At 40.3% G+C, this 25,281-nt stretch overlaps 2 protein-coding genes across 2 annotated transcripts; both read right to left on the reverse strand.

Moving 5' to 3' along the window:
* Positions 1 to 267: 267 nt before the first annotated feature.
* col9a3 (collagen, type IX, alpha 3) lies at positions 268 to 16,888 on the reverse strand. Its single transcript, XM_069661055.1, has 32 exons — positions 16,668 to 16,888; positions 15,742 to 15,810; positions 14,504 to 14,539; positions 13,842 to 13,913; positions 13,623 to 13,676; positions 11,775 to 11,810; positions 11,241 to 11,264; positions 10,996 to 11,049; positions 9,418 to 9,471; positions 9,230 to 9,271; positions 9,060 to 9,116; positions 8,846 to 8,899; positions 8,656 to 8,709; positions 8,440 to 8,493; positions 8,280 to 8,333; positions 8,101 to 8,154; positions 7,964 to 8,017; positions 7,828 to 7,881; positions 7,684 to 7,737; positions 7,393 to 7,437; positions 7,250 to 7,303; positions 7,047 to 7,100; positions 6,299 to 6,352; positions 6,143 to 6,214; positions 5,235 to 5,270; positions 4,980 to 5,024; positions 4,278 to 4,310; positions 3,486 to 3,632; positions 3,314 to 3,368; positions 3,043 to 3,225; positions 1,929 to 2,006; positions 268 to 1,653 (listed from the first exon to the last, which is right to left on the reverse strand). The coding sequence occupies exons 1-32, from the start codon at positions 16,731 to 16,733 to the stop codon at positions 1,469 to 1,471; spliced, it is 2,037 nt and encodes a 678-aa protein (XP_069517156.1). The 5' UTR covers positions 16,734 to 16,888; the 3' UTR covers positions 268 to 1,468.
* Positions 16,889 to 18,785: 1,897 nt separating this feature from the next.
* On the reverse strand, positions 18,786 to 24,504 carry ogfr (opioid growth factor receptor). Its single transcript, XM_069661056.1, has 7 exons — positions 24,231 to 24,504; positions 23,609 to 23,674; positions 23,440 to 23,521; positions 23,270 to 23,348; positions 22,539 to 22,605; positions 21,853 to 22,001; positions 18,786 to 21,762 (listed from the first exon to the last, which is right to left on the reverse strand). Exons 1-7 carry the CDS (start codon positions 24,360 to 24,362, stop codon positions 20,655 to 20,657), a joined length of 1,683 nt encoding a protein of 560 aa, XP_069517157.1. The 5' UTR covers positions 24,363 to 24,504; the 3' UTR covers positions 18,786 to 20,654.
* Between the last annotated feature and the right edge of the window lie 777 nt (positions 24,505 to 25,281).

Consider the following 25,281-nt stretch of genomic DNA (forward strand, 5'->3'; position numbering starts at 1 on the left):
GTGTTTTAGAGGTCTGGCTATGGGTAAGTTTGATGTGGTAACATTTTAATTGACAAAGTGTCTCCCTTTTACAATGATTTAGATTTGGACAGGCTTCAGTCTTGGACCATGTGATGTCTGTATTCTCCAGCCGCATCCTAACGCCACGCCGACATATTCTGAAAGCCATGATTTATAAAAATGGCTTTTCCAAGAGTCATACATAGGTGGCACTATTTCTCTTTGAAAAATATCTGAGATATGATTAGATTTCAGCTCCCCAGCAAATTTTAATTACATGAGCACATTTTTATATAATTGATTTCAACTTTTTTACACTTTGTTCATGTTTAAGGTTCAGTTTTCTTGTCCACGTTCAGTTCTTTTATCACATATTTAAGTTTTTTGAAAGGAAATACGCGTTGCTACTTTAATGACTTGACTTTCATACTGTTGAGCATTTTACTCTGAAGTACAGACTGTTCATTTGATATGTAGAGAAGAGTAATGTTTTACTGAAAAGTGGCTTTATTTGTTCTTTCTTACAACATGTCGCTGTAGCATCTTACTGTACATACAACAGTCACCCACAAATAATAAATAGTATTTAAGGTCATGTATATTTAATAGTTACAGCACCGGTAGTACATAGTGGATGTGGTCATTGCAGATTAAAAAAACAAAACAAGGAAAGAATTACTTTGCTCCTAAGCCTCTTCAATTGATTTTACAATGACTGGTTTTTGCATCCACGAGTTTTATTTTGTTTCAGATTCCCAAATCTGGAGAATCAGCTTCACATGTAGTTAAAAAAAAACAAGCTGTAAAAATATTATCAAAAAGTTTTTTTTGCATTAATCTACACAATTTCTCAGCACCTGGGTATTTGTGTTTTTATTCCTTTGACAGCACACACACAGCTCCTTGACAGAGGCTTTTCACCTCTGCTGCTATCTCATATTTTACACTGTAAGCCTGTATGTTGAGGTAACACCTGTGATTTACATTAAGGGGGCCATGATACATGCACATTCACTTTAGACAGTCACTGTTGTTTTTAGAGTTTCATCTGCCAGAAGGATGCTAACAAAGCTAAGCTAACGGGGGGCATGGAAACATGTACAAAGTTTTTATACACAAAGGACTCATCATTCATTTTCCAGTTGTTTGTAAGTCAAGTCTTCTTATGTGATACTGTAGTATTTGAAACAATGTGTTTGTTCTCTTGGACTCTTCCGTGTTTCTGTCCACTTATTTTCGGGATGTTATCTTGATGTTTTTGTCTCTCAGTTGGTTTTCGTGTCAATCCTCGGATGTTCCTCGATTCCTCTGACAATATCACACCTGTTGATGTTCCCATGTTGTGATACATGTATTTAAATAAAGAGGAACTTTTATCTGTGATCACTCTCTTCTTTCGCTCCTTCCTTCCCTCACGTATCGGCCGTCCTCTCAGGGGGGGGTGGCGACAGGTGGCAGGAAGTCACGTTTAATGGTTTTTGGGGTTGGATGATTTTCCAGCGGCTGCTGCTCCCTGGCACGCTGTTGTATCACAGATTCCAGGAGGTCCCTGGTGTCCAGTCCTACCTACCCTGCCTTGCTCTCCAGGCTCACCTGGATCTCCTGGAGATCCATCACGCCCATCCTTGACAATTCCAGGTACACCTGGAAGACCTGTAGAGAGGATACAGAGAATGAGCCAAAGAAAAGTAATGCTAACGGTTTTGCTGCTTTTTTATTAAGATTTTAAAAAGTTATATAAAGCTGCATAATGAATCGCACTATTTTGTAACACCTATGACACCTCTTTTTTGGGCAAGACATCTGTTAGGATGATTCATTCCAAATTTCCAGATGGTATCACGACAGGCTTTGCTCACACAGCACATTTCACAACTTGAACATTTGTAAGGAACAACGTTCCAGCTGTACTGTTTAAGGCCACATACCCTGGAGTCCTTGGTCTCCGACGGGGCCATCAAGGGCTTTGCCAATGGATCCCTTATCACCTTGCTCTCCAACATCACCTGTTGTTAAAAAAGAACATTTTAATTAGTGATGAAAAATAACCAACTTACTGTATTGTATGCTATTTGATACTCCCACTGCGCTCCATTTCAGAAGGAGAAACTGTTTTGTCATTTGATAAACGTATTTCATTAGTGACTTGTCAGAATAACATGGTACATTGCAGCAGTGTTTCCTTTTTTAAGTTTACTTTGAATGCAGTGTGCATACTAATGACCGTACAACTTTGTCATTACATCGGGCCTTGAACTTCGCTCACACAAAATTTGAATATTGTTAAAAAAACTGGTTGCTTTGAAGATACAAAATGCCATTTTCTGCGCTCGCCAGTGACGCACAGTCTGTAGCATGTCGGCTCAGTCGATGCGACAGCTGCACAGAGAATTACGTGTTCAGAAAAGTCAAGAAAGCATGCTGGCTTGCTGCTGAAAAATGCAGTAAGTTAAGAAACCGTATGTTGGCGTAATGTATTTAACATACATGCATTGGGATGCACTAAATCTTTTTCTGGAGGTATGGGTATTGGATGTCTAGTTAAAGTGGCAGTTCCACAAAAAAGAGATATTACCCATTTAAAACTTTCATTTAAGTAACTGCTGAAGGCTTAAACAGGTTAAAACTAACAAAAATAAAAGCACATTTTTATTGCAGAACATTATGCTGTTCTCTTTTACAAACACACACCCTCAGATTGATCCTTTAATCTTTCCCATGTCCTTTGAAGAGATGTTGGAACTACAAGACTAAACTGCCTTCATGTGTATACAATATTTAAATATACTGCTGACACAAATATGAGTTCCTACCTCTTTTACTTTTGATACTTGAAGTACAATTTGCAGATTATATTTCTACACTTTTAGTGGAGATTAGTAGGATTTTGAAAACAGGGCTTCCTTCCTTGTTGAATTAATGTATTTGTAATTTAACTTTAATACGGTATTAATCATAATAAGATGTGATTGTACATCTGAAGATGTGATTTCTGGCTCCAAACAAAAGATCAAAAGTCTGCTCTGATTTCATGTTTCATACCTCTGGGACCTGGGTCTCCGAGCTCTCCCGGCAGGCCTCTGTACCCCGGAGGTCCACGGGAACCTGGATGCCCGATAGAGCCAGCGACTCCTGTCTTTCCTGGAGATCCAGCAGGGCCGGGGCGACCCACCAGTCCTGGGGCCAGGGGTCTTCGAAGGTTAGCAGCCAGCTGTGCAATCTGATCTGCATGATGGGAAACACCAAAACATTACCTCCCATTTTCTTCAACACTGCAGTGAATGGCAGACACAGATTCATTAAGATGTCTCACCATCGATCATGGAGCCACACAGCTCTCTGATGTGCTGCTCACTTGCAAGCCGACCCTAAATCACAAGTAAATAGGACATTAATATCATAATTATAACCTAATATAGGCACATTAAATTTACATTTCTTATGTTTTACTTCGTTACAAGCATCCTATAGCGGAGTATACTTACGGGTACACCTGTCTTTCCTGAAATTCCAGGCAGACCCTGCTCCCCTTGGAAGCCCATTGTTCCTTGTTTTCCGGGGGGCCCTCTCGCCCCGAGCTCTCCTTGTGGTCCTGTCACGCCCTTAGGTCCCAGTTCACCCCGCTTTCCTGACTGTAATCAACAAGAAACACCCGTTCAATAAGTCTTTATATATTCCACAAAATGCTGAAATCAATTTCTTCCAACCTGGAGCTAAAAGAATCCATAAGCCTCTGATCTGATTGTTGACTAAACACTAACCAAAGAGCAAACTGGGTCTGTTGAGACAACGCGGGGGCGGACTCATATGGCGTCTTGTAGCCTGATAATTACTCCAACGAGCACAGCACACAGTAAATGAGACCACGAGAGCGAGGCTCATCACTAGCGAGTCTCTAATAGCATAAATTGTGCGGCAGCTTAATGTGACTCGTCTCTCTCCCTTGTGGCGATAGCAGCGAACAGGCCAATAAAGCTAAAGCAGCAGTACCAATCTCTAATTAATCCTATTAAACCTGGAATGTGAAGCAGAATCATGTGCAGTGAGTCTGACAAGTGGGCGACAGCTCAAAGCAAAGCACCAGGTTTCAATGTTTGGTGAGGGAGGGAGTTTGGAACAAACTTGTCCTGCGAATAACACCCACTCACAACATCTGATCCAAGTCTACTTAGTGCTAATAGGCAAATATCTAGTGTGTTACTGTGATTACAGTGAAGTTATAAAACATGTCAGAAGAAGTAAAAACACAGTGGAAATGAAACACTGATGGAGCTCACCTGTCCTTTTTGTCCAACCGGGCCAAAGGGACCCTGAAAATAATGACACATTTGTGTTAAACAGATATTAAATATATAAAACAGACTGTTACATCGCACTCATTCAACAATCACACTTTAATTTGTAAGGCACCTTTCATACAGTTAATGCAATTCCAAGAAATACAATTGATTTAAAGCTCCTGTGAAGAGTTTTTCCCTGGTTAGGAAACAGACTGAAATTAATTTTGATTACCAGACCATCAGCGACAACATTGATCATTTGTATATAGTTATTTTTAATGCCTGAAACTACTGTCGGAGGGTAGGTGTCAGACGAAGCGGTTAACTGCACGCTGCCTTTGTTTATGTTTACAAAGGCAAAAATGTAAAGTGATACATATGACTGAAGCAGGATGAGATTTTTTGTTAAAAACAAACACTTAAGCATGCACAGGACAAAATCAGCCAAGAGATAAGAGGTACGGCTTTGTCCACAGGGGGCGCCAGAATCAACACAAACTGAAAGTTCCTCACAGGAGCTTTAAGTAAATGAATAAAGAAGTCAATAAAAAATAAAATGGACAAGAGGAATTAGGTGGAAATCGTGCAGTTCTGGATCAATTCTACTAAACTAATTACTGCTAATAAAGTAATGGGTCTCTACGAGTCATTATACCGCATGTGTTTGGATTTTGATCAAGCAGTAGGTAAATGACTTACAGGTTCTCCATTCTCTCCTGGTAAACCATCACTTCCTGCCACACCCTGGAGACACAACACAACACAAGAATTTAATCTCCAAATTTCAGTTTGTTTTTCTTCATTGAAACAGTTGCCCCGGACCAAGAAAAATCAATACTTTTAGCATCAAAAGAAAACAAATTGAGAAACAAATAACTCAAGTTTCTGAAAGAAAATAAGGTGAGCCCCCAACGGAGGTCATATTTATGCATGGCCAGCTTTATGAATATTTACCATGTCTCCTTTAGCTCCAGAAGCTCCAACTGGACCCTATATGTTTGAGAAAAGAGAGAGAGAGAGTAAATACATGAGAGTCATGTAGAGACATTTTGTGGACGGCCGGCTGTGGCAGAGGGACGGGGGGGATGAAGGGAAGTGAGGTGGGCTGCTTGAGGGGGAACCATAAAGGCCGGCTTTGTTCTGTGCTCCGATCGTGAACAGGAGGCCTTTTTGTGTCTGAGACCTCTCCTGGCTGCAGTTTGAGTTTGTACCTCTAAGACTGAGGAGGGACGACCTGGTTATTGACATACAGCAGCCTCCCATCAGTGTAGCAGGATAACTGTCATGTCTGTGCTCTGTGTGTGAATGTGTTGGAAATCAAAGGAGGGACTTTGATGAAGACTTTTGTAGTTTTAGGGTCCTAAACATGTTTCTTTTGTTCATTATTAAGAGCTGTATTGATTAGTAGATCATTTGCTATCTACTATCTTAATAATGACTTTAATGTTGTGAGTCAAAATTAGCTGCTTTTTAACAATTGTTTAAATTATTTTTGTCTCTAGCAGAGTGTCTTTACATATACTGGTGACAAAAATATATATATATATTATATACAATACAATATATAGACACTGATAATAATATAGTACATTCTAAGAGTCTAAAAAACAAACATAAAAAGTGTATCTTGTACCAAAAACAGACTTTGGGACGTTTTTGATATTTGCTGACATTTTACAGACAAAGCGTTTTATCTCGAAAACAACAGGTAGATTATTTGATAATATCATTAATTAATATAATCAAATAAAACCCATTTTATGTTGATAAGAAGTTGCAGCTCTATACAGCGCATAGATTACACCGCATGACGTCACGTATCCCTGGGACACGTTTAATCTTGTCTCCCACGTCACACTCACCCTTTCACCGAAGTCTCCACGGATTCCCGTCGGACCTGGAAGACCTGGATCTCCCAAGGCTCCTTTAACCCCCTGCAGTGTGTAACGCACGCAGCCAGTGAGTAAAATCATCCTTTATAAAAAACTGATAATGATTGTTGATGTCATGAAACTGACCTGGAAGCCTTTCACTCCCTGCGGCCCGGAGTTGCCCGCTGGTCCGATTCCTCCCTGTTTGGAACAGACAGTGTCATGTGATCTTACTGGTTACTGGGAAGAGGATACAGTAGTAACACAAGCAGCATGTTAATGATGTCTCCCCTTGAAAAAAGATTTAACATTCAGCAAAGAAATAAAAACAACCTGCACAATGTTTGTGTGAGGTTTCATTCATTATGCAGTGAGGAGTGCGTTAATTCCTGAGATGTTTTATCCGTTTTTCCTTGCCGCAGGGTCTGATGTAAAAAACACAAGGACCCCTCTGTTTATTAAGTCCTGCTTTATGAATACCTGCTCTCATCACTGGACCTTCATTGCTAAGAAACTCCACCTTAACAAGCCACTGTATCTGCTACAATAGTCTTAGTAAGTTTGCAGCAGAATATCGTTGACTTCAAGGAGCAGCAGTTTAACGTCCTGCTATTCAATGTCATCTAAATGTGAGCAAATGAACGCTCTATGCTGGAATGCTTTATTGTCTTTATATTTATGTCTTTATGCATTGAAAAAAACACACTGGCTATTACATCAATATACTTTAAAGTGTTTAATACCTCATCTAAATTCAGATCTGTGCAGTCTAAGAGGCGTCTTAATGGTGCACACATTATTCTTACCGTCCTGTTGAAGCTGTTATGTCTATGCAAGCAGTGCAGCAATATTCATGTATGAGTGGCCTTAGTTAACAGTGTTAGCGTGAACTCACAGCCACTCCTCTGGGTCCTGCGATCCCCCTCTCTCCTGGGATGCCGATGTCACCCTGAAAGCGGACAGAAAAGTTGCACAAGTCAGGGACGTTTAGAGTCGAGGTGTTACATTGTTTAAGGTTTGATGGAGGGTAAAGTGACATGTCAAAGAGGCTGTGACCCGGTGTAACCCCCCCACGATAAAAGCCTGTCAGATACATACAGGAATACCTGGCTCTCCAGAGGGTCCCGTCTCCCCAGTCTTCCCCGGGTCGCCCTGGTGTAAAAGAAGATAACAGTTATCCTCCGTGGGTCTTATCTCGGGTTAAAGGTTAAAGATCGTTTCTATTTTTGTGTGATACTCACAACTCCTCCTTTGGATCCCTTTGTACCAGCCTTTCCTTGGAGACCCTGAGACAGAGAATACATGACTATAACTCCACGATGCATCCCATGTGACTTTGCACTTGCAGTATTTTCATTCATTTTCTTTTTTCAGGAGTTTAGCGCCCCATTTTCACTGATCAGAGAGCTATAAAGAGTGAATACTACAGTTAAACTGCTACATAAACTGGAGAATCAGGGTCAACAAGGGTTAATAAGATCCTTTATTATCAGTTAGACAGGAAATACTAGATTTGAATAAGAAATACTTACAGGGAGGCCGTTTGGTCCTTTCTCTCCGACCACCCCATGGCGTCCAGCGTCACCCTATCGACACAGACAACACTGTGACATCAGCTTTACTCAGGCTGCAGACTCACAACTAATCTACCTGCAGAAAGAAAAGGTGCAACTCACCTTCTCGCCATCTAATCCTGGTGTCCCATCTTTGCCATCTCTGCCAGGGATACCCTGAAGAAGACATCAAATATAATCCTTGTAGTTCTGATATGTGATGTAATAAATACAGATCATTTTTCTGATAAGCACTTACAGGCTCTCCTTTGGGTCCGGCTCCCCCAGGACCTCCTTTGGGACCTATTTTACCCTGTTAAAAGACACATTAAAGGTGTTTATTATCCATCTTATGCGTGAGAAAATCAGGGTCACATATCAAAGTCTTAAACTCACTATTTCTCCTTTGGGTCCTCTGAATCCCTGTGGTCCCTTTTCCCCGGCGTCACCCTGGAGACATCAGATGAAACACACACAGCTATTCATTGATGGGACCAGTTGTCTACTCTGGCTGTGAAATACTACCAAACACTGTTTTTAAATTTCAAGCATGTTACGAACGAAGAGAGACTCACTGTCTTTCCGATGATGCCGGTGATGCCAGGTTTGCCTCTGAAACCAGGCAGGCCCTAGAGACAAAGGAAAACTACTGTGAGCACATAAGTTGAAATGTCGGCGTTGCAAGTGATGAGAAGAGAAAAAGAAAGGAGCGATTGTGTTCGTAAAGTTGCTTACTCTGTCTCCTACAGCTCCCATAGGGCCCTGTAATCCTCTGAGACCACGTGGGCCCTGAAACACAGCACGAGAGCAGCGTGAAGAAACACTCAGGATGTTCAATCATTCCTCAAAAAAGGGCCTGAATATGTTGTACTAAATATATGCTATTGGACAAAAATGCTGTGTAGATACCCGAGGAAAAGTAACCCAAACTAATGTTCTGAGAAAACTCACCTGCAGACCCACAGTCCCAGGAATACCTGGTGGGCCAGGTGGACCAGCGTCACCCTGAAGATAGAGAACATGACACTCAGGAGGGCAACAAATCAGGAGGATATTTTGCACAAAGAGTTAATCTGTAACCTCATTAAAGACATTTCATCACTGACAGCAGCCAAAATATCTCCATCAGCTAAAAACTCACCTTCTCTCCGTCTTTCCCGAGCTCTCCCTTGTCTCCTTTGTGCCCCGTGTGACCCTACATGAGCAAAAACACACACGTTTAAAGACATACATAAGTCAGCATTAAGGAAATGTATTGTAAGACTGCAGGGCGACATAAGTTGTACATACTTCCAGACATCTTTAGCAGCATATAAAGCATTTAACATATCAGCTGTGACAGAAACTATGTTTACCTTGAATCCTGGCATCCCAGGAGGCCCAGAGGGACCAGGGGGGCAGATTGCAGGACACTGCAGAGGACAGAGACCAAACACTGAGCAGGACTCTACACTCACTGCATGCAGAGGATGCATCTGTAGTTTGACGCCATAAGACAGCTCGCACATGTGCACAGGCAACTTACCAGAAGGTCACCGCTGAGGTCTTGAAGAGTGCCAGGAAGACCCTGTGAGAGGGAGAAATGAAAACACACATTTGGTATTCAATAAATTCATAAATATTCAACAAGAAATCCACTAGGTAGCAGAAAAATACATCACATGACTTTATGATACCAGCATCCCCAGTTATCATGCGCACAACGTTACTTACTGGAGGTCCATCAGTGCCAGCAGTTCCAGGAAGTCCTGGAAGACCCTCAGCACCCTGAGAAAAGCATTAATAGAAAGCAGAAAGATTAGAAATATCTTCAGTGCCAGTTTAAAGAAATGATGAAGAGACAATCTGTAACAATACAGCTACGCAAAGTCATCTGGACCGTTACGACAATCACCTGACGACCCTAGGAAAAAGGGGGATACCGGGTGCTCAAGGTAGCAAGGTGTTAAACTCCATGTAAGAGCCAAATGTTCTTGAAGGCTAAAACCCTATCGAGGGAGGGAAGCCACTGGGCTTTCTTCAGGTACACTCGCACCGAGCCGAGGATGTAGTTTAAACCTTTATTGAATCAGGACGTCACTCGTAAAAAAACCAACGATATCAAAGAAATAAACGCCGACCGCTTTCAACCCTCATCAGGTCTTCCTCAGGGCGTGGCTAGGAAGAGTCATGACGGTGAGGACCCTGTTGAAGGTAGGAAGGCTCTCTGCTAACATTAAATCTGAGTTTAAAATGTGGATGTATGAACAGGACGTCATCACAACTAGTCGGAAGCTTATCCGACATCTAACTGAAACATGTTTGAAGTGAAAACAAGCACTTGCAGTGAGACTAGATTGTAATTGAAGTAGGAGACCTCCTGTGAGTTAAACCTTGAATACAAAATATGTCCATATTTTAAAGATTCTGGATTCCTCCCAGGGTTATGCTGATGTATTTCTAAGACAAGGTTGCTGAACTTTTTTGTGGAAAAACCATACCAGACATAAATTAGAGATCCAAGCAGAGGATTTTTATATGTAAAACCAGGTGTAACTCAAAAAGTGCATCTCTGTAGACTATGGTAAACCTCATATGAGCCTGAAAACAATCCTAATACTGACCTGAACTGTATTTTTAATGCTAAAACACACCATACTGTTGTGTCTTCTGAAACATGAAGTGATTATGAGCGTCAGATAATCCAAATAAAGTGTGACCCAGTGACACACTCGGCCAGTCCACTTACTGAAGAATCCTTCCTCTCCAGTGGGTATTCTTATCCTCCTGCTTGCGCTACATCATACTGGAATTTAGGGCAACGTTGTACTTGTTGGCTCTGCCTTCTCTGTCTTCTTTTAAACACATCTCTCTCTCTCTCTAGCCTTCTCTCTATATTTTTTTTGTGCTGAATACATTATTGTACCCGGAGCTTGCATGGCAGAGCCTGGGTCTGTTGAAGTTGCCAATGCTGCTTGGGTTGCAGTGACCACTAAGGTTCATGTGGTAGGTTAAGTGTAAGTATTGGGATGAGGGCATAAGGGGAGGGGTTTCTGTCCTTATCGTTAGGGTACAAGTATCTTATTAAAATTCAACGGAGCTCTAATAACAAGGTCGTGTACGACTTTTGCTGCCATAAAACTAAACGGATGATACGTTTTGATGAATGTTTTGTTTGGCTAACTGGCTATTAAATCGAGCATCGAATGAAATAGAAAAGATAAGAAGAATTATCTCATTGTAAATCAAATGATGTATCTGCTCCGTGAGGATGACAGGAAGTGTAATTGGGAAGATCAGGCAGATACTCACTGCTGGACCCTGTGGCCCGACTCCGCCTGGCAGCCCGTTGGTTCCAGGTAATCCCTGAAAACAAACAACAATCAGTGCGCGCAAGACATCACAGCACATGTGTTGACTAAGTATAAAATCAGGGCTACATTGTGAATCATGCACAAGGATGCAAACAAGCTGTGACGTGTAAAGAATGATACAAAAACACAACAAACTCTTTCTGCATATAAGCGTGATATAAAAAGACAGCGTTGTGTACTCACTGCAGCTCCTGGTCTCCCTCTGCCCTACGGAAGACACAGGAAGACAAATTAAGTCACAAACACCGAGGGGATGATTAGGTTTACTCGCAGCATCAATATCCAGCCTGTGATGTATGACTGCATTAAATCCACTGTGAAAGTTTTTCTCAGCTTGTCGCTGTGAGGTGGATATATACTTTTGCAGCCCAGTCAGATAAGAGCAATCTATAATCAGAGAATTACAGGACAATATATGACACTGTCGCTTTAAGGGGTCCTCATTATCTTTGTGTTAACTGAGGGCTACCTGAGTCTGATTAGAGCTGAGTTATAGCTTTGGATCTACAGGAGAAAAACATGGAGCTTAGGAGGATGAAATTATCCAATGCAGTCAACAACGGGCGCAGAGATACGTGGATTTATGTGGAAATGTTTTAGGCGTAACGTTGTCACTAGAATGGTTCGAGTAAAGTGGTTGCACATCAGAGGACTGGAGGGAAGTGTGTGCACCCATGTGTTGTTTCTTTGGTGTTACACAGTATGTGGGGTACTTACAGGAGGTCCAGCTGGCCCAGGAGGTCCAGCATCACCCTGCAGAGAGCAACACAAGACACCACAGTCCATCTCTTAGACATAATCAAACATATTCAGAACATTTGAACATAAACGGACACAATGGAAACTTTTCTTTCTCATAGTTAAAAAGAAGAAAAAACATTGGGCTTATTCATTCAAAAGTCGTGCAGGCACACTAATAAGAGAGCCAGCCAGAGTTTTAGCAATATAGCAAAATCTTGTATTATTGATCCACTATTTATGCATATCCTCACATTTTATCTTGTTGTTTATCTTGTTTATATTGATGGCATGTTTTAACTTGTTTTTACTAAGGGTTATCCTTTTAGTCATGAGCACTCATGTTTTACAAGTCTGTTTTGTGCTGTCTATTGTGTGTGTGTAAAAGGAGGCTGACTCACTCACTGTAAACCAAATCTATCTACGGGTACAATTGAGGTAACCTAACCTAACTAAGTGTTCACTGTGAACAATTCAAAGTATTTTAACTGATTCAATTCTTAACCTGTCTGTGAAGTTTGTCTTTTTGTCGTTGACAGGCTGCCATTAAACATATCTTTAAAGTTATTATAAGGGTGGCTACTATAAAGCCTTGTGTAGGAGTTGGTATATGTATGTGCTGTTTCACCACCTTAAAAACAATGGTATAAAAGCACTGATGTATAATTTTGCAATATGTTAAAGTAGGCAAAAAATCAAAGAATCCATGTTAGAAATAGATTTGGTATCAAAGGTCTTCTTTTGCAAATCAAAGCACTTCATATACGCGGTATTGTTAGCCTTGGAGGACATAATAACAAAAACTTTTGTTCTAAGATACTCTTCCACTGAAGTCTCCAATTTGATTACATTTTCTTCTATTATTTCATCAACAAAAAAACATTCCTACAAAATTCTTCCACAAATAAATGATCAAATTGTGTTTTCCTGCGGTGCCTCTTCTCGTCCTCCTCCTCTAACTCTTTGTTTACCTCTCACCCAGCTGTATTTGTGTTGCCTGAGAGGACCAAAGACTCCAAACAAACAGGCCTAACACAGTGATGCTACTTTTTCAATGCATTCCTCAGTCTGCAAACTAGACAACAGGGTGTTCTGGTGCACGAATCACAGACAAACATTTGCGATGAAGCTAAAAATGACTTTTGAATAAAAAAGTAAAATTAAGACCGACATCATCATCACGGTTAGCTGATTACCTAATGTAGTTAGCTCATGCTCCGTCTCAACCTCCAGTTTGATCCTGACTCTTCAGCACCATGAAGCAGCCATGACAGTGTAATAATCTGCGTAATTAGGGACATTGGTTGATCAAGCTTCCTTATTAGATTGGCTAATTAGTTGAATTGCTGGGAGGGGGGTTTATCAGTCTTCAGACAGTGTACTTCTTTCCTATCTTACATCTAACGCAGGGATATAACAGTCGTCCTGTTTAACCATAAGATGTAGCAGTGTACATGAGGTTTGATGCTCTCTCTCTTGTTGCTGTCTGAGGATAATACCTGTTTCTCTCTCATCGGGGCAACAGATCATCATCCCCTTCAGTCTCACAGATTAGTGGGAAACAGTGTGCATTCCGGGCCGGATTAGGGAAGCAGCAGAAATAAATCCGATTCTGATCCCTCATTAAAAATATTTCTCCCCACGAGGCTGAGCCGCCTTGACAAATCCAGGCCGACAGAGGAAACACAGGCCTTGTCCCCGTTATACCCTCCTAAAGATCTTCACACGGCACTATCCAATCAACACGCAGGATTTTTGCATACATATGTGTCTGTATGCTTTACTAGTGTCTGACTTAAAGTGATCATAAGACTGAGACACACTTACTGCTTCCCCTGGGGGTCCATCCTTCCCAGCAGGACCATCAGGACCCGTCAAACCCTGAAGAGAGAGTACATCAGTCAGCTGCACATCACTTCCTCCTGCTCTGCTACATTATGGCATAACTGTTTAGGCATTGACTCTTGACATTTATTGACAAAGACAAAGGTGGTTTGTTGGTGTCAGACGAGAAATTGTAAGTGTGAGTGTTTATTGGACACTTACGTCGACCCCTGGAAGTCCTGGCAGGCCTGGTTTTCCTGCTGACCCTGGTATTCCAGCTTTCCCTTTGGGACCCTTCAAAGACAGATTTATAGATAAGTTTTCTCGGCTACCGGACATTATTTTTACTCTTTATTCTAACTCTTTAATCTAAACACTAAGAGACTTTTGTGGACACTTTTTCCATATCAAAAGTTTAAGGATAGACTGTGCCGAAGAGATTTTAAGGCCTTTGAGACAAATTTGGGGTCATAAAAGGGACTATATGAAAATGACTATGAAGGGTTCAGAAAAGAGGGAGAGTATTTTAAGTTTGTTCTTGGCAGAAGGTAGAGTAGTTTTTTTTTTGGGATCGCAGAGGAGGGTCTTTAATTTTTTTTTCTCTTTAAATTATATTTTTGGCTTAATTTAAAATATGCTTAAAAATATATTTATGGATTGTTTAGATGTACTCTAACAGGTTTTCTTTGACACAGTTTTTTATGAGTACATCTCACATGAGAAATTGTTGGTAATGAAAAGGAAAGGTCAATATGAAGGTTAAAAGAAAACAATAACCCTGGGGGAGGAGCTTCATTTTTTACAAAGTAACATTTAGTCCTGATCAACGGGCAAATAATTTTCATACAGTCCCTTAATGAAACTTGAGTTGTAGGAATACTTACAGATTTCCCCGGCAGTCCAGCAGGACCAGGTTTGCCCTGTTAATGAGAGAGAAAAAATAGTAATTAAACCAACAAAATGCATTTTATGTATTTATTATTTGCTCAAGTTAGCCTTGGTGTAAATTCTTCAGTAACATAGCATAATACCAGCAACAGTACTATCAAAGTGACTGAAGCAGCTAGTGTTTGGTCTGCCTTCGCACAGAGGATTTGATGTTTAGCTCCTGCAGTGACTGGGGGAAGAGCAAACACTCCTAAAGTGACCCGACGCAGGCCGGTCACATGATTACAGCTTCAGTTTGGTTTGAGGAGGGGGGCTGAAGGTGTGAGCTGAAACTCTAGATGCTCTCACAGGGATGGGGAATGTATGAATGGGCTCTCTGTGTGCCTAAACTTTACTGGAGACCCAAAAATAATCACAACTAAGGAAATACCCGGACCAACCTTTTTTTCATTAAGCAGAAAGTTAAGACAAAAATCAAACACATATAAATAAAGGAATACAACATTTAAAGGGCTTTACACATTAAGTCATCTTTATACTCATGTTTTTCTTTTTACTTGGCTTAACCATAATCCAATTTCCTCTTATGCAAACTAATTCGAATCACTTTTAACCATAACATTAGATCAGCAACCAGACATAACCCTTAAACAGTTATAAGTCTTGTGGCTTAAATTTGAGGCTGACTGATATTATACTGTATGAGTTTACCAACTACTGAAGAAGTACACAGCTTAGACAGTATAAATATAATGAAACCTTTCATGGGTTCAATGTGAGAGGATAATTAACCAGGCAGTTTTTCAGCTTCAGTCGTCTCTTTAATAAACACACGCTCCAACCCTGCCTACCTGACATGCACGATTATGATTCCGTACTCGGAGGAGGGGCTTTGGGAGGAGTCAACGTGATAAAAACTAACATCTTGACATATTTCAGCCACATTTATGCACAAAGAAAACACTTTATACGGAAGATAGCTGAGTAGGAAATCCAGAAGTGAAACCACTGACTGAATGTTTACAGGAAGGCTGTGGCACAGATTTCAAAATATTGTCCTAATTTTTGGTTAATCTGGAATTTGACTTTGAGTAAATTTGTCACAGAAAGAAAATAAGGTGCTCACGTCTATTGTTTTATCGACTCACTGGAGTTGGTGGCACCAAAACTGGTCAAAAGTTAGACGGCACATTGGTAAAGAAGTTAAGATACGGTTGGACCCTGGTCAACTCACATCAGTGCCATCCTTTCCCAGTGGTCCAGGGGGTCCTGGTGGCCCAGTAGCTCCTCTGGGGCCCGGCCTCTGCAACAGCAAATAATCAAAACAGGAATTTATCTCCTTGTCATATAATCATTTCCACTGTTACATTTATTACCACAAGTAATGCATACATTTAAAGGTGTGATATGATCTGAATAGTATAGAAAATTATAAATCTTGTAGCCTATATCTTTTGATAATCACAAAGAAAATTAGCAAAAATTCTATGCTGTAAAATTGAAATTATTTGGCTTCATTCGTACGGTGGAGCTTTGCATAAATCAGATTCGACATAGCTATAACATTTTTAAACCACGATGCAAATAGGCTCAAATCCCCTCTTGCGCACAGAAAGGAAGGCTCAACTAGATTTACATGAATACAAACATACACCAAAAGTTCACAGTTCATCTAAACACAATAAACTTATTTCACTGAGCACTTTTCAAATGAGCTTCAGAGTCTCAGCTCAAGTCAGGGAGCCTGAATGAACAGAGGTGGCATTGTGCACTGTGGCACTGATCTCCAATCTGTGCATTCCTCAGGTTCAGGGAAAACATAACCCCAACTTCAGCAAGGAGTGTGAAAAGCACAGACACCTGCACACAATCAGGCGGACATGGGACAGTTGTAACAGGCCTACAGAGCCAGAGAGACCCACACTCTGTCTATTATAAATTATTGTTGAGAAGGATCACGTTTTAGGATAAAGGGCATGCAGGTCAGGCCTGAGCTGCTGTAATCAACATCAACAACACAAACAATAGCTTTTCTTTTTAATAGGTGAGCCTGCAGGACTTTTTGCAGAAAGTTAAGGCTACAAACGCTACCAGCAAACCCCACAGAGAAACCTCATACAGGCAGCTGGATGAAAGGATGCAGCACTTGCTAACTCTTACCTGGGCTGAGGAGGATGTCAAAAGCTGGCACAGTAAGAGCACCCAAAGTGCAGAGAACACCGCCATGGCTCCCTGTCGCCCTCACAACCCCGAGTTTAAACGGAAAAAGGTCAAATCCCTGGTTCCCGGTCCTCTCTCACTCCCCCCCAGCGTCCGCCACGGAGCCTTCCTTCACCTGACGGCGCTTAGCTCCTGAATGGCGTCCTCTTTGGTCCCAGATAAACCCGAGCCTCCGGCTGAACTGAAGGGGCTGAACTCAGTGTGGAGCACTGCACACAGGGGCGAGGGGGGAGAGGAGGAGAGAGGGAGGCGAGGAGGCAGAGGGGAGACCGTTTCGGACACCAGGAAAGTGGGCCGTGCTAAAAACGCTAAAAATATGCGGGGTTTCCTGCTCGGGCCAATTAGGGGCTGGCCAAAAAACATGTCTCAATGTCTTTGAGGTAAAAAAAAAAAAAAGTTTGAGTTCTTTAAGTATTCTTTAGTTAAAGTGTGTAGAAGAACAAGGAGGGATGCAGCAGTTTACACTCTCAGAAAGCCTTAAAACATATAAAAATTGTAATAATTGAGGCTAACACACTATGGAATGTATGCATGAAGCTCCAAAAATCCTTCATTCTACATTTCCCATAATGCAACTCAGCAGCAAGTCTTCATTAGTCTATCCGCATACTATTTGTAGCCAGACTTTCAGTAATAACTTTATAATATTCAGAACAAAGCAAATTGTTTTGTACTATCCTTTTAGAGGCACAGACGACTATATTAAAGTGTTTCAACAGGCTTCTCATCACGTTTTAAACAAGGAGAATTCCCCCTTTATTATTCACGTTTTAATAAGAGCAATAAATATTAATAACTGCAGGGCGAAAGAGACCAATTTTGCTCCTTCAGTCCAATATAACAATGTGTTTTAGGGGTGCCTTGCAACATGAATCGTCTACAGTAAGTAAAACCATTTCACCGTGAATTATTTTCAGCAGTGGGGTGGATGAAAAGTATGGCTGCAAGTAATGATTATATTCTGTATTGATTAATAGTTGTGGCATAATAGTAATTATAATACTGAAGAAATGTATGTCAAATGTATTGTTTCGTCTGTTTAAACCCCAAACACTACAACATAAGCAGCAAATCCCACTCATTTAGATGCTCAAACAGGTGAATGTTTGCTATTAATGGTTAAAAAGTGACTTCAATAATTACTCAATAATCCCAAAAGTTGCAGATTTCTGTACAAAAAATTGACTAATCGCTTCAGCACTACCACAAAGCACATCGTCAAATATAAACTGAAGTGAGCTGTATACTTGTATATGCGTTCACTTGTAGAAATGCAAATAATGTGCATACTTCGTTCATCTACTTCATGTATATAAAGTAGACTGTGACATTAATTAATATTCTTTTCAGCTCTCTTTGCACTCTGTAACCCTGGACTAGTTTATTCTTCTTTGTAATTTACAGAAGCTAGTATAAACATCTATTTTTACCACCTACAACCGGATACATTATAGTCTTTTTTTCTCTGTTTACCCATCTTTTTAGTCTCTGTTTAGGCTCTATCTCCCTGAAAATGTAATGTGTAACACTGAGAGAATCGAGTGATTTTCTGTGAGACATTTAGCCAATTAAGCTGATTCTGATACAGTGGGACACAGATGAAAAAATATTTACCGCTAATTATCGACTCAAAAGATCCACTTTCTCAGTGTAAAGTACAAGCATTATCTGAGCACTGCTCTTAGTCCAAACTTAAAACAAGCCAACAGAAAGTGTTAGACGTTTTATTTATAATGTTCCAAACAGGGAATGGGTAGATCTATAGATAGAGGCTGGCATGGACAATGCAGAAAACAAACAGCAAACTCAAAAGTACAGGATGTATTTTTCTTTCCTGACTCACAGCCTCGACTGCACACTGATCCTGAGGTCTGAACAGATTGTGTTGCATCAATATCTCCCAACATCTTCCCTCTGTTGCGAGTCGTGTCTTCACTGAGGCTTCGGTCTGCTTGTTGGAGAACAAGACGAGAAAAGATATTTCTGACTCTATGCTGAACCGTGATATCAAAATAAGAGTCTCAGGAACAGGAGCAAAAGCTGACATCTACCACAGTGTTATCCTGAGAGATACAATTTAATAAACTATAAGGGGAGTCAGACTTTGGCTGAACACAGATTAATTTCATAAAAACATCCAAAAATAGTAGAACTTTATTCTGCTTTGACAACAGCCAGATATGTAGTAGGGAAAAGTCATATATAAAGAATTTAGCACTTTTGTAAAGTTATTACCTTTTCATTATGTAAATAGCAGAACTTCAACAATTAATCGTGAAAATTAAGTGCAAATACAAAAAAGATGCATCAATATAATCAACCTGGCTTGTACATTTGATGACTGCACCCATGTCAAATTAACACACAGAGGACTTTAAATCACAGCCAAAGCTTGATCAGGTCTGCCAGCATACACACGTATTGTACAATCAACCAGTCTTATCACATTTTTGGCAAGGCTCTCGGATGTTTAAAAGTCTACCTCCCAAACCTGCATGAAAACATGCAGACTGTGCAACATTTTTCAAAATATAACTTAAGTGACATTCAGTCTTAAATCCATTTGAACAGCAGGGTCCAGCAGAAAAAACACAAACCAGGACAGAAAGTCGCACAGAAACAGCTCAAAAAGGGAGAAAAAAAAAGGTCTTTCAATTATTTCATATCAGTGCAAAAGAAAATTCTCAACTGTTAACGTATTAAGGTGTTAAAAATGCTGAAACCAACTCATTTAATTGATATGCATTAATAAGAGTGCTTCCTGTATTAAATATCAGTTGCTGACCGTCCCACCTTGAAGAAGCCTGGTATTATTCTATAGTTTTGTTACCGTCCAAAAATCCAATAAAACCCAACAATGAATCTCGCAAAATCACAATTCATGTCTGTGTATTCAAAGCCTGAAGCAGCTTATCTCTCTGTTGTCCTGAAACTATAGAACAATCGGTGAGTCACACTGTTTCAATGTCTGCCATGCTTTATCCTTTCAATTCCACTTACATTGTCTTGCTACTGTAAATTCTCACAAATCCCCCGCTGAACACAGCCCCCTAAAAACCACGACTCCCGTTTGAGTAACAATTGATAAATACAACAGCTGCCTGCTGTAAAATTTGTTATAATCACATCTAAAAACAAGCAGGGCAAAAGACAGAGAAGTCATGAGAGGTTGACTTTAGCTGAGATTCTCCATTGTACAAATGGGAATCCTGGTGAAATCCTGCGATTACACAACTGTAATAATGAAATATTGATTTAAAGTTTCATAGGAGGGATCCTTGAATTTGGTTTTCAAATTGTATAAACTAGAAATTGACGCATGAATATCCATTATGGATATGAGAGGCTTTCTTGCTACAAGTCTTCAGCTTGTGTCTCTCAAGTATTATGTTTTATAAATCACAATTTGTTCAAACTAAGTAGAGGTGTGAGAATAAAAAGCATCTTCAGCAATAAGAAGCAGACAGATCAACAAGCAAAGTAATCTCATTTTGTAACTAAATTTCAAAGGACATTTGATGCATGTGTTTCTTCACTGATTGTTTTTCAAGAACAAATAGATAAGCTGGCAAGGCTATTGAAAATGTGTCTACTGACAACTCTGGATGCGTCTCTCCGTCTCATATCCCTCACAATCTATCTGGTTTCCTGTTGGTTTTGGTCTTGACATGTGATTTGCGTCCAGTAATCAAAAGTATAGAATATCACCAGCCTCTTAAATATCGTCAGATAACCATGTACAAACTGAGACTCAACCACTCCCACATTAGAGTGAGTTAATTAATTCATATACTCCTTCAAAGTGAAAAGAACCAATATCTAAACACCAAATATAGTAGAAATAAGGCCCAGAAAAATCATACTCTGTCCCTATATTACATTTCATTTAAGCTCAACTAATGTATTTTCTCCAATCATCCATCTTGTTCATGAGTTCCCCATATTTTGGTCTGAGCTTGAGGGGTTTGATTCCATTTCAATATCCTCCGACTCCTTCCCGTTTGTCTGTTCATCCACAACTTTCTCGGAGCTCGTCAGTGACCCGTTTGTCTCTGACACACTTTCCTGTGACGTTTCTTCCTCTTCCTTTTTATCTGGCACTTGACTAAAATCAGTCCTTGGGATTTTTTCCTCCCTTTCTGAGGAAAGAGAGGGCGAGTGTTTGGAAGTCTTAAGGGGGGTTTGCGATGATGGGCTCGTTTGACCAGTGGCTTTATTAGCACCAGCTTTCTCATCCATCTGCCCACTGGCCAAGTCCCCAGCGGAGCCGTTGCTTGGCAGCACCTTATTATCTTCTCTCTTCTTCTTCGGTGGTTTTTCAGTGTCTATGTCCCCATCTGTTTGCATAATGTTGTCTGCTTCCTGGAGGCTGTCCTTTGAGTTGTTGGTAAGTTTGAGCTCGCTGTCGGCACAGGGCTCGGGTTTTGACGTCACAGACTCAGGACTGGTCGACTGATCCATCTCAGCATCTTCAGCATCATCTGTTGAGTCACTTTCATTCCCCAAATTTTCATTATTGGACTCACATTCAGCATTTCCATTTCCAACAGTCTCATCGTCTGGTTTTGGCTCGGGGGATGCTTCAGACTGTTTGTTTTTGTCTTTACTTGCTGTTTTATCAGTTCCTTTCTGAGCCTTACTAACATTATCCAGTCCATCCTCTTTCTGTTGCACTGCTTCTCCATCTTTGCTTTTACTCCTAGAATAAACTTCCTCTTTCCCATCTCCATTCCCAACTCCATCAGACCGTTTCTCTGCCTTTCTGAATTGTTTCTGAAACTTTCTGGGACACCACACAAACTTATCCTTTGGCTCAAAGTTAAGGTACGCAAAACGCACAAGCTCCTGGCGTTTCTGTTTGTCCAGGACAGCAAACAGAAAGTAGTCGAGCACGCTGCGTTTAACACTGCTAAGGGTCTTTTTGACTAGGGTCTCTTCCAGGAAGAAGCGCACAAGCGGGGCCTGGTAGTGCTCAAAGCCCAGCTCGCCGAGGCTCTTCAGGATGCGAGTGATGCGAAGGTTGTTGTGCATATTCCTGAGAGAGATGAGACGGTTGAAGGTAAAATTACAAACCAAAAAGCACATACATCTGATAATACTTACATGAAAATATCTGAATATTTACCTCTCAAGGTTTCCAAATCGCTCCTTCCAGTTATCTGCTCGTTTCACTTCCCCTGTGTCTTTGTTGACCAACCTGATGCCATAGAAGCCCAGCATGAGTTCATAGGACTCGACTAGTCGCTTTTTGGCTTCCTCATTCTTCTTGAATGCCTGGTGAGCATACACAGCGGAAGCAACAATAACGCAAACCATTACCACAACATTTAGATCACACCTACAATGAAAAATACACAATATTCAAAATGTTACGGGTATCCAATAAGAGGACAGAGCAACAGGAAGACATGTAAGAGATGTATGTGTCTTAAACCACTGGACCACCTCTACGGCAACTTTTGCAGCTTCTTTTGGAAAGAATTTATCACTCAAGCAATGACTGATGTCAGTTTAGTCAAACAAAGGCAGCTGATCAGTTTTTGAGGGTAATTTAACATGTCGACAGCTCCCTGATGGGATGCATCTCTCGCCAAAGCATCTGAAATACAAATTCAACCTACTGGTCCATTCTAGCTTTGCACTCATCAGATATGACTTTGTGGCATACAAAACATTACAACATTAATAGTCAAATATATTTGATGTGTAGCTTTGTATTGTGTCTATATAAATAGATAGTGACTGTTGACAACTAAACTCTCAACAATAAACTGTTAGATTGATAGAGTTTTTTTTTTATTATACACGTACCTCAATTTCCTTCTTGGTGAGTTCTGAAGCCATGTAATTAACCCCCGGCTCTCGCAGTGGAAACAGCCTTGTGATGGCAAAAGGAGAAACAACACAGAAGCAATTAGCATCTAATGAAACTACAAGTATTTCAATTAAGATAACGTCAGCTTTCTCTACAACTGTTCAAGAGCTCAACATTAAATTTACTTTTGGTGTTTCCTCCTATAAAAACTCCAAATACAACTTAGAAGCCCTATGATTTAACTAAAGACGCCCTTCTTATAAACACACATGACTTCTGGTATCGCTGTCAAATCTTTAGATGTGAAGGCTGAGAAGAAAAACTGATAATGCAGATGGCAACTAAGCAAGGACATTGTTTGAAAATGTTTGAATAAAATGTAATAAGATAAAATATTACTTCATCATTATTCCATTAGCTGTGACCATCCTCACTTCAATACGCCTCATAGATCTCGAATCCCTTCCCCCCAGCAGCATTAAAGGGCATAAAAAGCAGGTAACCTACTGACTTTTTACTGCACAACAAGCCCACCGGAAACAAGCCATGGTGCAACAGACATAAGTGTTTCATCTGATCAGCTTTTGCGTTTTCAAGTAGCACACTTCATGCACAACTGTGTTACATGCTTCCAACTGCAAGGTCACCAGAATATGATGACGTTATCTTTGTAAATGCAGCCTGGACACAGTCAAAACACACAGCACAAGGCAGAAAGTGTACGTACCACTGAATGTACGAGTGAACTCTCTCCAGTCTTTTGTAGTCATTTTTCCACTCCTTAAGAAATGATTCAATGTAGACATCTGTGGCAAATGACAAAGATCATATCATGACAATCCACATACACTTTCGCAAATGCTGAAATTATCTTTTAATAAAGTCTAAATACGTTACCATCTGGAGCAGAAGGAAATTTATTAAGATAAAACTGCAAATTGTTCATTTTGTCTTCTGAGCACTCATCATCAGTGAGATTCTGAAAGAAAAAAAACAAGCATAATTTGATGTCTCTCGTTGTTGATTGACAAGATATTTTTAGTTTGACTATTTGGCTGTTACTTACTGGATATCCTCTTCTGTAGTTCTGCATGTCCTTTGCTGCTCTCATATTTCTTGGCGTATGATGCCACTGTGAATGAAAGTGAAAGTGAAATTAGCCTACATTAAATGTCTAACCGTTATATAAATTGTTAGAGAATACTTCAGAGTGGAATTTACAACAAGTATGACAGGATGAGTTATATTTACTATTGATGCCATGATCTGTTATATTTCCAATAATTGTAGCAAGCTGGCATAACGTTATACATGTTGACATAATTAAGGCCAAGCTAACCCACTTCAAACTCCGGAAAAAAGGCTTAACGCTCGATAAAATGTTTCATTTTAGCTGTTAATAAAAAAAACTATGCATAGTAGACACCGTAAGCTGTCCAAAATGTATGCTTAGACGTAACAACGGTGGCTTACAACCCATAAAAAGTAAGCTAACATCAGCGGCTAGCTAGGCTAGTTAGCAAGCCTGCAGAAGAGCAGCGTAAAGCTATCATTAGCTTTCCAGTCATGGCAATGTTAGCAAACGCCTAGCCGGGTGCTAAAGCAACGAGTTACAAGTCAACGTATCCCACACCATAACATGATTTAGGTAATGTATGGTTTGACTTAGTGTTCAAGAAAAAGCGTACAGTTACTAAAGTCCATGCAGACTTGTTTTTGTCTTGGCATGACCGACGGGTTTGGCTCTCTCCGGCCGGGTCGTCTCCATCACTCTCTGGGTCCCAGGTCGAGTCGTACTCACAAACACAGTCGTCCTCCATAATTAAAAAAATGTTATATGACTAGCTAACGCTAAATAAATGTGTAACCTGATTTAGCAGTGTAAACTGGTACGAATCAAGTTACACTTGCATGTTCAGGTTATACGGGGACGGCTCTGACCATCCGTCTTTCCAGTCTACCATCGTCAGACAGCGGCACCGTTGGCGGCTGCAGTACTGATGCTGCCTTCAGGTGCTCCCCCGACGTAGCAATTTCCTAATCTCACATAAATTGATACACATTTGTCATTACTTTAAAAGGACACGACGTCTGTTAAAACAATAGTCTTTTGTAACAATTAACTTACAAAATAATCCTACTTGTACGGTGTGGTTGCTGCCTCAGGGGATCACCCTGTATCTACAGATCAAAATAAGTAAGAAAATAAAGGTAGGCCTACACACGTAATTTATTACTGATCCTGGAGGTAATCATCAGTTGTTCTCACGAAGCTATTTGTCTTTTTTTCGATCTAAACGTCCTCTTTTGACAACTGTTATCAGATATATTACTTAAATGTGGCGTTTTATGCAGTAAGTGACATGGTTATTGGACTTTCTAAAATACATTTTGTTTTTCCGACTCAATGGAAAGGCAGCACAATTGCTGTGTTGGTTGAAGGTGATAAAAACTGCAAACCAGCTGATATGAGTCAGGCAGCTTATCTTAGGTACAGGAGAACTCTTACACTTGAATCTTATATAACGAAAAACAACAGCAATGCAAAAGATAACCTAAGATTAACAAATGTATTACAAAAACACAACATGAAGTAACACAAAAATGATGCTACAATCAAATAATAGGCCTAACAAATATATTAAAAATGTTTTAGATGTATGTTAGCAAAAAAAAAAAAGATAGCCAGGCTTGTTGCTCACCGATTTAGATGAAAACAGATCTAAAAAAATAAAAAAA

The sequence above is a fragment of the Semicossyphus pulcher genome, unplaced genomic scaffold (assembly GCF_022749685.1).
Source record: "Semicossyphus pulcher isolate SPU_LCO1_2020_fin unplaced genomic scaffold, fSemPul1.0.p SCAF_13, whole genome shotgun sequence".
Classification (NCBI taxonomy): domain Eukaryota; kingdom Metazoa; phylum Chordata; class Actinopteri; order Labriformes; family Labridae; genus Semicossyphus; species Semicossyphus pulcher.